The sequence below is a fragment of the Tauraco erythrolophus genome, chromosome 15 (genome assembly GCF_009769465.1).
Source record: "Tauraco erythrolophus isolate bTauEry1 chromosome 15, bTauEry1.pri, whole genome shotgun sequence".
Taxonomy (NCBI): domain Eukaryota; kingdom Metazoa; phylum Chordata; class Aves; order Musophagiformes; family Musophagidae; genus Tauraco; species Tauraco erythrolophus.
Window position 1 is genome coordinate 2,010,719 of NC_141479.1, and position 14,172 is coordinate 2,024,890.

The 14,172-nt window shown below is 63.3% G+C and overlaps 1 protein-coding gene across 1 annotated transcript; it reads left to right on the forward strand.

Moving 5' to 3' along the window:
- Positions 1 to 550: 550 nt before the first annotated feature.
- On the forward strand, positions 551 to 11,747 carry MTSS2 (MTSS I-BAR domain containing 2). The gene is given in 16 exon segments (XM_086620883.1): positions 551 to 619; positions 4,201 to 4,262; positions 4,370 to 4,443; positions 6,210 to 6,294; positions 6,464 to 6,555; positions 6,667 to 6,741; positions 7,034 to 7,042; positions 7,492 to 7,649; positions 7,741 to 7,848; positions 7,935 to 8,032; positions 8,456 to 8,666; positions 9,252 to 9,326; positions 9,550 to 9,726; positions 9,826 to 9,991; positions 10,976 to 11,365; positions 11,368 to 11,747. Coding segments are annotated over 16 exon segments (2,229 nt in total).
- The last annotated feature ends 2,425 nt before the right edge of the window (positions 11,748 to 14,172 follow it).

Sequence of the window (14,172 nt, forward strand, 5' to 3'; positions counted from 1 at the left end):
CCCCGGGCCTGGCCCCGGCATCCCGGCGCATCCTCGGGGCGCTCGCTGCTGCCCCCCCGAGCATCGCCCCCCCTTCAGCCCCAGCCTCGGTATTCTCCCAGCACATTCCCCCCTCCCCGCTTTCCTCCTCCTCCTCCTCCTTCCCCCCGCCCCTCGCCGACCCCGCGGCGGGCGGCGCATGTGCCGCGCAGATCCCGCCCCGCTCCGCCCCCGCCGCCGCCCCGGGGCCGCCGCTCTCCGCGCCCCGCTCCGCTCCGTTCCGCTCCCGTTTTCCCCGCTCCCGTTCCGCGCTCCGCTCCGCGCCGCTGCCAGGGGAGCGGCCCAGGGGGGCGGCGGGTCCGTTCAGCGCCCCCCGGGGAAGGCGGGGGGTGGGGGGCAGCGATGCGCCGCGCCGCGCCCCGCCCGGCCCCCCCGCCGCTCCACCGCCCCGCCGCCGCCGCCGCCGCCGCCGCTCGGGCGCCGCCCGCCCCCCGCCGCCGCCGCTGAGCCTGGCCCGCCGCCGCGGCCTCCCCCGGCGGCGCCGCCCGCCCCGGGCTGCCGCAGCGCCGCGATGGAGACGGCGGAGAAGGAGTGCGGAGCCCTCGGCGGCCTCTTCCAAGCCATCATCAACGACATGAAGGTAGGGACCCCCCCCCGCTCCCCGTTCGGCTGCCGTGACAGCGCTCCCCCCGCACCCCCGCCCCCCCCCGCTCCACCGGGCAGCCTCCGCTCCGGTGTTACTGATGCTGCGGGCACGGACCGCCCGGCATCGGGCCCCGCGGCGGGTACCCGGGGTCGCGCATCAGCCCCGCGGTGGGGACCGGGGCTCGGCTGTCCAGCCCCGAGCTGGGTATCGCGGCCCCATGTCGGGTGTCGGAGCCCCACATCGGGCATTGAGGACTCACATCGGGCGTCAGAGCCTGGCACTGGGTGCTGGAGCCCCACGTCAACCCCGTACCAGGGCATCAGGGACCCACTTTGGGCGAGAGACCGGCGATGGGTGCCAGAGCCCCACATCATCCCCGTATCGGGCATCAGGGACTCACTTCAGGCAAGAGACCAGTCGGCAATGGGTGCCGGAGCCCCACGTCGACCCCATATTGGGTATCGGGGACCTACATCAGCATCAGAGCCTGGCACTGGATGCCGAAGCCCCACATCAACCCCCTATTGGGCATCAGGACCCCGCGTTGGGCATCAGACCCTGTGCTGGGGATCACAGCCCCACGGCAGCCCTGTATCCGTCACCGGGTACTGGAGCCCTGTGTCGGGTATCCCAGATTGCCCCACGTTGGGCATCGCCACCCGTTTGGGGCATCATGTTGCCCCTGCCACCCTCCGCTCCCCAGCTTGGATTTCTGCCGGATCCACTCGGGTTTGCACCAATGGAACAAAAAGGTCCCCTGGCTCCTCACTCCCATTTCCCAGCCCGGGGAGGGGACGTCGCCTCCACCCTCCCTGGCAGCAGGATGGGGCCGTGTTTAAAAAAAAGCCTTTTTTTTTGGAGGGGGGGATGTTTTCATTAAAAAAAAAAAAAAAAAAAGGAAGAAAAATGCTGGGGGGACATTTTTGCCTGAGGGCTGAGTGGGGAGGAGGGAACCAGCCGGATTTCTTCATCTCGGGGGGCCAAAATTCCCGCTGCCAGCCCCGGTGTTGGGGTTTAGCTCCGGTCGATTTTGGGAAGCAAAAGCTCTCTTCCTCCTCCTCCTCCTCTTCCTCTCTTCTTGCTGCAGCCCAGTCCAGACAATGCTGTCATTGCCAAAGCAGGAGAGGGGGGGGGATCAAAAAAAAAAAAAAAAAATGAAAGCCTTGCTGACAAGGAGATTAACCCCTTCGGGGGGCGGTGGTGGCTCTGCGGGGCCGGATTCCGGCTCCGGGCTGGGAGAAAAGCCCTCGAGGGAGAAAATCCAGCTCCAGGGTGGGGAAGGGCACCAGGGTGATCACCCCCCCCAAACACCTTCCCCCCAGCCACCCCCTTCTGGCAGCCTGGCAGAGCCCCCCATCCCCAGGGTAGAGGTGGGAGCAGCCAGTGCCTCAGTTTCCCCATTCTCCCACCGAGGCTGCAGAGGGGCTGAGCCAGCGCGGAGCCATCACCTCCCCAGCTGGTGCCAGCGTGGATGGGCAGCGGAGTGTCCAGCGCCACAGGGATGCAGTCAGGCCCGGAGCCCCTCACCAGCATGCCCGAGGAAACGCAGCTGGATTCGTTTTTATGCCATTCGGAGATGGGAAAGATGAGAAAAAAAGCAATAAAGAAGAAAAAAACCCACAGTGCTCGGCCCGGCACCGGTGGCCTCTAAGGGGGCATCATCCCCGTCCCTGTCCCTGTCTCCCGGCCACGTGGGTGTCCTGGCGCTGGGGACGGGGAAAAAATAGTCCCCTGCCCAAAGAGCTGATGGTGTTCAACAGTTTAGGGTCCCACGGCCGGGAACTGCGCTGGGCATGGGGGCAAAGGGACCTTATTTGGGTGACAGGTGGCTTTTCGGCACCCCCTTGGCCTCCGTTGGGAAGGACCCAGGTGGCAAAGCCTGGCCGCGGTCCCCGAGGCGACAGTGCCCCTGAGCCAGCTCCGTTCCTGTTGCCTCTCCTCCAGCGTCCCTGGGTGACCTTGGCATGTCCTTGTCCCCGTTGTCCTCGTCCCCATCCTCCCGCCCGCCATCGTGGAAGGCTGGGGGTGTCGTGACCTGACCCCTTGTTTAGGGGGAGCCTCCGCTTGCCCTTCCTGGGGTGGCCAGAGGAAGGTGGGTCTGGGACGGTGGCCATGCCACCGGTCACGGTCCCCAAGGACTCACGGCCCTGAGCCAGGGTGCTGCCACAAGTGGCAGGTGGAGTGACAGCCTCACACCCCTTCTTTGCTCACTCGGGAGGAAATCGGGGCTTTCGTGGTCCCCAAAAACAACACTGGGCTGTTCCTGTGCCACCTCTGTCCCCAGAGGTGCCACCAAGCTCACGGGTTTGACCCACGTGCTATACAGATGATTCCAATACCCATGTCCCAGCCTGGTAGCCACCCTAGAGGGGTTTGCAAGCCCCTGGCGCTGCCATCGGATGGTGGCACCTGGACGGCCTCACCACGGTGACAGTGCTGGGACTGGCCTCGCCAGGATGGTGGCACCAGGACTGGCCTCGCTGGGATTGTTTTGCTGGGATGGTGGCACTGGGACCCGCCTCGCTGGGATGGCACCAGGGTGGCCTCACCGGGATGATGGCACCTGGATAGCCTCACCAGGACGGTGGCACCGGGAATGGCCATGCCAGGCTGGCACTGGGATGACCTCGCCGAGACAGCACCAGGATTAACCTCACCAGGACAACACCGACTGGCCTTCACTGGGATGGTGGCACCGAAATGGCCTTTTTGTATAGTGGCACCAAGATTAGCCTTGCCAGGATGGCACCAGGACTGGCCTTGCTGGGATGACACTGGAACTGGCATTACTGGGACTGGCCTCGCTGGCATGGCACCAGGATGGTCTTACTGGGACTCGCAACTCCAAGACACCGCTGGGACTTGTCTTGCGGGGCTGGCCTCACTGGGACAGCTCTGGGATGGCCTCCTTGGGACAGTGGCACTGGGATGGCCTTGCTGGGAGGGCACTGGGACTGATGTTGCTGGGATGACCTCACCAGGATGGCATCAGAATGGCCCGGCCAGGATGGCACCGGGGTGGCCTCAACGGGACAGCACCAGGGTGGCCTCCCCAGCACCTGTAACCTGTCCATGTCCCCTCACGACCACCCCATCCTTGGCTGGGGGACCCCCAGACCTCCCTTCCTGCCTCGTCGGTCCTCGTTGGCTTGGAGGAGCCAGCGACTGGGGCTACTGGCTGCAGGGCTGGAGCCCTCGTCGCAGTGGTTCTGGCCACGGGAGGCCACGGGCACTGGAGGACTGGGTGCTGCTGCTGGCCAGGGTCGCCGAGCTCCCCTTTCCTCCCCTCAAATCAGCAGACCCATAAGGTGCCTTCATCCCTTTGAGGAAGAGGAGGAGATGACCGAAATCCTGAGGTCTCTGTGGTCCACGAGGTTGGGTGGCCGGACTCTGACAGGGAGAAAGGGTTGTGCTCAGCCTTTATTAGCCATCAGAGAAGCCACACCTAGCCTGGCACAGCCACCAAGCCCCCCTGTCCCTCTATAATGGTGAAGGGGGGATGTGCCCTGCCCGGGGAGGGGGTGCAGGGGTGGGCGAGGGGCTGCGGCTCTCACTGTCCCCTTCCCTCCTTGCAGAGCTCCTACCCCATCTGGGAGGATTTCAACTCGAAGGCCACCAAGCTGCACTCCCAGCTCAGGTGAGTGGCCAGGGAGAGGAACAGGGGACCCCCCCCATCGTCCCCGCAGGCACGTCCCGGGGTGCCCAGCGCCCGCTGAGCCCCCCTCCTCCCTCTCTCCACCCCAGGACCACGGTGCTGGCCGCAGTCGCCTTCCTGGATGCCTTCCAGAAAGTGGCCGACATGGCCACCAACACCCGAGGTAGGGTCCTCCCCACTCAGGGGTGGGTGTCCCCGGGCAGGGGGGCAGGTGGCAAATGTCCCCTGTGGGGGGGTGCCCCTGCCCAAGCTTCAAGCAGCAGCTCCACCATCCATGGAGATGTGTCCAGCCTGTCCCGCTCCGACGTGGGCACCAGGGTCCCCATCCTGTCCTCACCCTGAACATCCCCTAGGAAGCAGGGCTGGAAAAATGGGTTGCAGCTGGGGGTGGGCACCCGTGTGGGTGCTGCTCCTCACCACCCATGGGTGCTCAGCTGGCATCTTCTGGTGGGGCTGGTTTGCTTGCAGGGAGATTCGGGATCACCGTGGTCCCCTGCGCCCATCCCTGCCCCCCAGGATGCACCCAGATCCAGGGCTGAGCCACCCTCCCGCTGCCCCGTGTCCCCTGTGCCCACCTGGGAGGTGCTGGGGGGGGTCCAGGCTGCTCCGGAGAGGGGGAATTAGATGGAGGGAGATGCAGGAGCCCACGCTCCGCTGCTCGGGGAATGGACCCCGCCCCACCGGAGAGGCAACGTGAAGAGCTGAGGCTGCGAGTGGGGGTCGCCCCATGTTGCTGTGGGGTGAGGATGGGGGGCAGGACCCCCCCCAAGACCCTCTCTGGGTGCCTACTGGTGGCGAGGAGCCACTTCCCACCGCTCGGCTTCTGCCAAGCAGATGGTCCCGGGCTGGTTTGCAGACTGGCGGCATCCAGGCCATCTGGAGCTGCGCAGGGAGGAGGAGGAGGAGGAGGCAGCTTGAGCCAGGATCAGCTTTGCCTCCAAACCCACTAGCCCAGTGCACTGGGGTGGGGGGGTGGATTAGGGCTCCCCCAGCTCCCCCTCAGCCCAGACACTGAGGGGACGCTGGGGACTGGCACCCCTGGAGTCACTGTCACGGGCTGGGGGCATCTCAGAGACATCCCAGATTTTTTTTTTCTTGGGTGGCAGAACGACAGCATGGGGAAACTGAGGCAGGGCAGCAGGGGGGGATGGGGGGTGGCTGGCGTCCTCGCACGTGGCACGTGAGCGCTAGAGGGAATCGGATTAGGAGCAGCAGGAGCCGGGATAAGAGCATTAGGAGCTGGATTAGGAGAATACCCCGGCGCAGGAGGAGAAGGCCCTTGGCCTGTGGGCTCCCCCGTTTCCGCAGCACTGGGGGGCTGAGGGGGGGGAATAAAACTCCTGCAAAGGGCGGGCGGTGTCTCTGGAGGCTTTTTTTGGCAGGGGGGAGAGAAAGGGAGAATATCAGTCCCTCGTCTGCACCCGAGGATTTTGGATTGCTGCTTTTCCTGGGATTTGCCCGCAGCACTGCCACCGTGTGGCCATCCTTAGGCTTCAGAGTTAACAGCAGTTTCCCCAAAAAAAGGGGCGCTCCTGCTTTCTGCTGCTGGAAAATATCCCCGCCGGGAGCTCCGACTCCCTTTTTATACACCCGGGATCGTACCTGGAGGTGAGGGACACAGCTGGCAGCCGCCGACGGAAGCCAGACCCGGAGCCGTTTGCTCCCGACCAGCCGGTTTCTCAGTCAATCCCTGACTGGCTGTGTGATACCTCACCCCCTCCCTTCCCTGCCCACCCCCCACCGCTGGATTTGGGGAAAACTGGGAGCAGGTTTACCTTTGGAAGCAGCGGAAAGGGATGTTTAGTGCTTTATTTATTAGTTAGCGGCCGTCATCCCCACGATACAAACTGGGCTGGGACTGGGGGGATTCGGGGGGGTGTCCCCTGCCCCTTGTCAGCGGCATTTCTATGTGTCCCCCCCCCCCGCCAGGTGCCACGAGGGACATCGGCTCTGCCCTGACCCGCATGTGCATGCGGCACCGCAGCATCGAGGCCAAGCTCCGGCAGTTCACCAAGTGAGTGTGGCCGGGCCGTCGGTGACACGAGTTGGCCGGGCTCAGCCCTCTGGGAAGAAGGAGATGCTGGATGGAGGCTGGGTGCCAGGGTGGGGTTTGGGGGGAGACACAGCTCCCCCCCCACCCCGGCTCCAACGCTCTCTGCCTCTCTCCCCCCACCCCTCTCCAGCGCCCTCATGGAGAGCCTGATAAACCCTTTGCAGGACAGGATTGAGGACTGGAAAAAAACCGCCAACCAGCTGGACAAGGACCACGCGAAAGGTGCGGGTGGGATGGGCCGGATCTGGGGCTTGGGGGAAGTGGGGGGCTGCACGTGGTCAGTTTTTTTGGAGGGGGGGGTCCCCTCTAACAACAATTCTGTGCCCCCTCCAGAGTACAAGCGAGCCCGCCACGAGATCAAGAAAAAATCCTCCGACACCCTCAAGCTCCAGAAAAAGGCTCGCAAAGGTGAGGGGGGGTCTCCTGGGGGGGGGGGTACCACCCCCCCCCCCAGCCCTTCCGCAGCACCCCTGGCCGGGGTGGGCACCCTGGATGCAGCACCCCGGCTGCCTCCCGGGGATGGTGGGTACTGGGACGGGGGGTTCCCATGCCTCCCCCCTATCCCTGCAGAAAGGAGGGGGTGCCAGCATGGCCCGGGGGGGTGCCGGGGAGTGGGAGGGGGCGCGTACCCCGGCCCTCGGCCTCTTTTCACACGTTTTCTCTGTCTCCTTCTCTCCCCCCTCCCCTCCACATCCTGTAGAGCTACTTGGTAAGTGAACCGCTGCTCCCCCCACCCCGACCCCCCCCCTCTCTGCTTCCCCACCCCACTCCGATCTCCCCGGGGCTGCCTCCGTCCATCTGTCTGTCCGACTGTCTGTCCATCCGCTCACTGTCCCCCCCCCCCCCACCCCACTCCACCCCAGCTTTTAGCTTAGCTCAGCTCACACCCCACATCCCGGGGTCCCAAGCGCCAGGGATGGGGAGGGGGCAGCAAAGGAGCCCCCCACACACACCCCTGGGGTGCTGTGGGGTGAGGGTGCCCCCCTGAGCACAGTGGGGGTGACACCCACCGAGACGTAAGGATGGGGTGACATCTCCCAGCCACAGCCTTGGGGATGACCATGGCTTGGCCATGGGGCACCCTCCCCGCCCCCAGCAGATTTGGGTTGGGGTGGGTGGGATGTCGGGGGTGCTGATGGGTACCCCCCCATCTCGCAGGGAAGGGGGACCTGCAGCCGCAGCTGGACAACGCGCTGCAGGATGTCAATGACATGTACCTGCTGCTGGAGGAGACGGAGAAGCAGGCGGTCCGCAAAGCCCTCATCGAGGAGCGCGGGCGCTTCTGTACCTTCATCACCTTCCTGCAGCCCGTGGTGGTGAGCCCTGGGGTGGGGGTGGGGGGTTGGGGGTCCGGGGAGGGGTCTGCTGTTTGTCCTGTGGGTGCTGATGCCGTGCCTTTGGCCGCAGAACGGGGAGCTGACCATGCTGGGGGAGATCACCCATCTGCAGGGCATCATCGAGGACCTGGTGGTGCTCACCGCCGAGCCCCACAAGCTGCCCCCTGCCAGCGAGCAGGTCAGTGGGATGGGTGGGGGGACACTGGGGGGTGGGAGAGAGGGGGAACATCTTTTAGGGGGGCTTAAATGCCATCCTTCCTGCAGGTGATCAAGGACCTGAAGGGTTCTGACTACAGCTGGTCCTACCAGACCCCCCCATCCTCACCCAGCAGCTCCAGCTCCCGCAAGTCCAGCATGTGCAGGTACGGGGGAGTGGGCTCCGCTGCCCCCTTCGTTAGCCCCCAGCGGCTAATGATGGTTCCGGCCCTCGGGGATGCTCACGTGTCCATGTGGCCAAGTGGTCCCCAGTAACGCAGAGGAACTAGTCATTGCCTGTGGGGTTGGGGCTGGTGGCCCTATGGGGCAGGATGGGTGCCTGGCATGTGCCCTGTTCTCTGGGTTTTGGGGAGGTCTGGGGGCAAATGTGTTACCCTTGCCATGTTCCTCAGTCTGTCCCCCACCACTGGGGGACCCCAGAAGGGAAAGGGATGCCCCGGGAGGACAGCGTGCCTCAGTTTCCCCAGGCTGGGATGTGGGGCCACCTCCGAACCTCCATCTTAAACTCTTTTTTTCCTTCTTTTGTCCTCCGCACCGGCGTGTCCCCGTCCCCCCCGGCACCCCCCCAGCAGCGTTAGCAGTGCCAAGGGTGGCGTGGCGTGGCCCGGCGGGGCCCAGACCTGCTCACCCAGTTCCACCTATCGCTACCGCAGCCTGGCGCAGCCCCCCGCCGCCGCCACCCGCCTCTCCAGTGTCTCCTCCCACGACTCCGGCTTCATCTCCCAGGACGCCACTTACTCCAAACCGCCTTCCCCCATGCCCTCAGACATCACCAGCCAGGTACAGAGGGGCTCAGCACTGCTGCCCACTGCCCCGTGCCTCAGTTTCCCCTTCTGTGCAATGGGTGGTTGCTGCCGGGTGCAACGCAAGAGTCCGGTGTGGAGGTGATGGGACCCCCCAGGCGTGTTTCCAGCTGCTTTGGCATCACGGGAGACAAATATTCGGAATATTGGGGGGGTGTCTGGCCCTGCCCTGGCAGAATCCCTGCCCAGGGATACCCCTCAGCCTCATAACACCCAGTTTGTACCAGTCCCCCGGCCGGCAAAGCATTCCCTTCGTCCTGCACCCTCCCACTCCGGGACCCCCCCCCGGCACCCTTGTGGCACCCCCAGCACCGGCTTGGTGTGCCCACACTGACCCGGTGTCACCGACCTGGTGCTGCTTGCCATGGCAAGACCCTCCCCCTGCTGCCAGCTCCGATCCCACTCGGCTTCTCGCTGCCACAATGGAAGGCAGGCTGGGGGCCCGGGTGGGTTGGGGGTGCCATGGGTGCCGCTCGGACCCCGTGGCCACGGCTCCGGCTGTGCCAGCTAACCGCCTCTCCTCTCCCGCTCCGGCTCGCGGCACGGCTTGGCGGCGTGGCAGAAGTCCTCCAGCTCGGCGTCCTCGGAGGCCTCCGAAACGTGCCAGTCGGTTAGCGAGTGCAGCTCCCCCACCTCGGTGAGTTCCTGATGGCAGGTGGCGGAATGGCAAAGCCTTCATCGGCAGCGCCCTCCTCTTCCTCTCCTCCCCGTCCCTCCGTCCCACCCCACCACCCAGCAGGGCAGAGCACCCCAGGCAGTGCCCGCTGCTCGGGGAGATGCCAGCACGTGGTCCCTCCTGCCCCACTCCGGGCTCCCGGCGCTGGCGGCCCGGGTGTCACGCCATGCCTTGCCCCTCGCAGGACTGGTCCAAGGCCAGCCCCTACGACCAGCCGGTGGTGCCCACCCTGCAGCGGCGCAAGGACCGCGTGGAGCACCTGCGGGAAGCTGAGATGGGCTCACCCGCCAGCGGGTACCCGGCTGTTGGCGCCGACGATGCTCTCAGACCCCGCATGTCGCCGGCCACCATCGCCGCCAAGGTACCAGCTCCGACGGGGCAAACGCAGAGGTGGGCAAGCTTTTAGGGGGCCCCTAGGACAGGAGCTGGGATGCTGACGGTGTCCCCTTGCCCCCCGCAGCACGGGGAGGAGGTGTCCCCCGCCGCCAGCGACCTGGCCATGGTCTTGACTCGGGGGCTGAGCCTGGAGCACCAGAAGAGCAGCCGGGACTCGCTGCAGTACTCCAGCGGCTACAGCACGCAGACCACCACCCCCTCCTGCTCCGAGGACACCATCCCTTCCCAAGGTACCCGCCCCGTGGTGACGGACACCTGGGGCCACCCGAAACGGCACCCGCAGCGGGGAAGACGATGACGAAGGTTGTGGTGGTGCTGGGACACATCTGTGTCCAAGGATGTGGTCACATCATGTAGGGGTTGGTGGGATGAAGCTTTAAGGAGTATGGGGGTTTGGTGTGTGGCACAAGCGTTGTGCCACGTGGTAACCTTCCTGGTTAGTTGGGTGTTAGTTGGGTCTTGATGGCTACGGTTGTGCCGGGCATTGCAAGAATAGGTAGCATCAGGCAGAATGTGGTTGGGGACAGCTTGTGGTGACATGTTTGTGCGGGGTGGTTGGGTCCAGGTGGCAGATGGTGGGTGATGGCAGGTGGAGGTGGTGGTTGGAGATCGAGTAACCACAGGGACAGTCGTGTTGTGCTGTGATTGCGTTGGCATGGTGATGGCTGAGCCGGTTGTGAGCATGTGATGGTGGTGGAGGAGATTGGCTGTGATCACGTTGTGTTGGCAGTGGTTGGGATAGCGATGGTTGGGATTGACTACGACCATGTGGTGGTGATGGTTGAGGCCAGCTGTGATGGTCATGGCTGAGTTTGGTTGTGACTGTGTTGTGCTGGCAATGGCAGGGGCTGATTGCGATCGCGTTGCAATGATGACAGATGGGTTTGGGTGTGAGGTCAACGTGATGGTTGGGTTTGATTGTGGTTGCCTTCTGATGGTGATGGTTGGGTTTGATTGTGGTTGCCTTCTGATGGTTGAACTTAATTGTGGTTGCCTTGTGATGGTGATGGTTGACCTTGACAGTGAGCGTGTTGTGCCAGCAATGCTTGGGGCCTGTTGGGATTGCGTTGCAACGGTGGCGGTCACGCTGTGACGGCAGCAGTTGGGGCTGGCTGCCATTGCGTTGTGAAGGTGGCGGTTTGGTTTGGCAGTGCCAGCTGGGCCGCCCACCGCCCGCCTGGCCGCACTGCCCACACTCCCCCCCACCTCCCCAGGCTCTGACTACGACTGCTACTCGGTGAACGGTGACGTGGAGTGCGACCCCCAGAGTGACTTCGACAAGTCCTCCACCATCCCGCGCAACAGCAACATCGCCCAGAACTACCGGCGGATGATCCAGACCAAGCGTCCCGCCTCCACCGCCGGGCTACCCACTGGCACCAACCTCCCAGCCGGCACCACCCCGGGGGTGGCCACCATCCGCCGCACGCCCTCCACCAAGCCCTCGGTCCGCCGTACCCTCTCCAACGCCGGCCCCATCCCCATCCGACCCCCCATCGTCCCCGTGAAGACCCCCACGGTGCCCGACTCCCCCGGCTACGCCGGCCCCACGCGGGTGGGCAGCGAAGAGTGCGTCTTCTACGCCGACGACGCCTCGCCCAACCCCTGGATTTTGCCAAAGCTTCGCCCAAGAGGCTGAGCCTTCCCAACACCGCCTGGGGTGGCGGCGCCGCGGAGATCTCCGTCTACCCCGGTGCCAGCCAACACCTCTCCGCCGAGGAAGAGGAGGACCAACAGTTGGCCGCCAACCGCCACAGCTTGGTGGAGAAGATCGGCGAGCTGGTGGCCGGCGCCCACGCGCTGGGGGAAGGCCAGTTCCCCTTCCCCACCGCCCTGGTGGGCTCTGGCCCTGGTGAGGAGACCCCCGCGCCGCCGCCGGCGGCCTCCATGGACCCCCCGGCCGAAGACATGCTGGTGGCCATCCGGCGCGGGGTGCGCCTGCGCAGGACCGTCACCAACGACCGCTCGGCCCCGCGGATATCGTGATGACGCCCCGTCAGCGGGGACGGCCATGGCCCCACCGGGAGCACCCCCCTCGCCCGCCGGCGCCCGCTGCCCCCTCCCTGCCCTCGCTGCCCCCTGCTTTCTGCTCCCCTCCCCTCCTCGCGCCTCCCGGCACTTGCTCGCCTGTCGGCTCTTTTTTGCTGATTTTTTCTCCTTTTCTCCATTTCTTTTGATTTTTTTTTCCCTCTTTTTCTCCTTTTCTTTTAGTCTTATCTTACGCTTTTCTTAGTCATCCCTTTTTCTTTGCTTCTTCCTCTTTGCCTCTTCTTTTGCTTCTTTTTCTTCTCTTTCTTCTTTTGCTTCTTTTTGTTTTTCTTTTTCTTTTTCTTCTTTTTCTTCTTTTTCTTCTTTTTCTTCTTTTTCTTCTTCTTCTTTTTCTTCTTTTTCTTTTTCTTTTTCTTCTTTTTCTCCTTTTTCTTTTTTCTCCTTTTTCTTCTTTCTTCTTTTTCTTCTCCTTTTCTTCTCCTTTTCTTCTCTTCATCTTCTTCTCCTTTTTCTCCTTTTTCTCCTTTTTCTCCTTTTTCTCCTTTTTCTCCTTTTTCTCCTTTTTCTCCTTTTTCTCCTTTTTCTTCTCCTTTCTCTTTTTCTTCTTTTTCTTCTTTTTCTTCTTTTTTTCTTCTTTCTTCTCTTTTCCTTCTCTTCTTTTTTCTCCTCTATTTTTTCCCTCTTTTCCTCTCTTTCTCTTTCCCATTTTCCCCCCATCACTTTCCCTCCTCTCTCTGTTCTCTCTCCCCCCCCCAGCCTGGCACAGGTGGGTGTCCCCACCCCCAGCAGGAGGAGATGGTGCCAGCAGGCGCGACGGCAGCAGCAGCACCAGGAGCTGGGGCGGGAGGTCCCTGTCCCCATCCTGTTCCCCCGTCCCCCCCACCCCAAACTGCCTGCTTGGGGCCAGCACGGCTCAGCCCCATTTCAGGGGTCAGGAGCAGCAGGGAGGGGGCTGTGGGAGGGACAGGCACTGCAGCCCCCCCGATTTGGGGGAGGACACCAAGACACAGCGGCTGAGGATGCCAAACCTCCTCTTTCCCCCTCCCACCCCAGGGATCACTGGGGACCCCCCCAAACCCCCTCCTCAGCACCCGCAGGGTTCCTGCTGGGGAGGGGGAGTGGTCCAGGGGTCGGGGGGTTCACCCAGACACCACCCCACCCCCACTCCCACCCCCAAAAGCCGGCGGCTGGAGGAAAGCACAACCCCCCGGCCCCCCCACTCACTGTACATAGCCCCCCCCGCCACCCCCCCGCTGTCTGTCGCATCGCAGCCCCCCCCATCCCTTAGGAATAATGATTTAGTGTGTGCCCCCCACCCCCACCACCACTTCTGCCAGAACCGCTGATGCCAAGTGACAAATGTTTGGGTTTCGGGGGAGGGGGGGCGGGGGGGGGGGGGAGGAGGGGAGTCTCTTATTTTGTACAGAAAACAAAAATTCCTCGGAAAAGAAAAAAAAAAACAAACAAAAACAGAAACAAAAAACACAACCTGTCTTTCGACTAAAGTAACTTTTCTGGTGCTGTTGTTAACTTGATCCTTTTATTTTTATTTTTGTTTTTATTTTTATTTTTTTTAATTTATTTCCCCACCGTGCTCCCGCCTCTGCCGCCGCTCCTCTTCCTCCCAGCCCCCTCCCCCAAATTTCTTTCTTTCACAGCCTCTTTTCTTTTAAATTTTTAATTTTTTTTAAATCTTTTTTTGTTTTGGTGATAATTCCCCTCTCCCCCCCTCCTTTGCCCCCCCCCAATTTCCATAGTCACTGCTACAAGTAACGAATGCACTGTGAAGATTCCAGTATTAATAAAGGTTGTACTGTAATCAAGTGCCTCGCGTGCCGTCCTGGGGGCACCCCAATAATTGGGGGGGGGGGGCAAGTGGGGCAGTCCTATCACCCCTTTGGGATGCCCATGGCAGGGGCATGGGAGGGGGTTATTTTGGGAGCCAGAGCAATGAGACACCCCGATGGTGATGGGTGACCCCAAGGATGCTGAATAGCATCACCCCCTCCCCACCCACCACCCATTCCAGGAGTTGGGGTGCAGGCGGTGCCCCCCCCACCCCAAAACCTCCACCCATCCCGGCACCACCCGCGTCTCCACCTCCGGAATTCCCGAAGTTGCCAAACCTCAGCGAAGCAGCACAACTGGCAGAGCTGAGCAGTGGGCATGGAGGGGCTGGGGGTGGGCAGCGTCCTGCTGACTGCCTGTGACGGGGGGGTCGGCCTGGGGCTGCTCAAGGGGCTTCTGGAGCAGCCCAGCCCCCCCCGGCATCTCTTCGCTGCTTGCCTGGACCCCCAGGGAAAGGTAGGGGTTGGCGGTGGGGGTTTTGGGGGGGTCAGACCTGGCATGGGCTGGGGGTGCCACCATCCCCATATGGCTTGGGGGGGTGGGGGCGCTGAGCATCAGTGTCCCGCACTGAGAT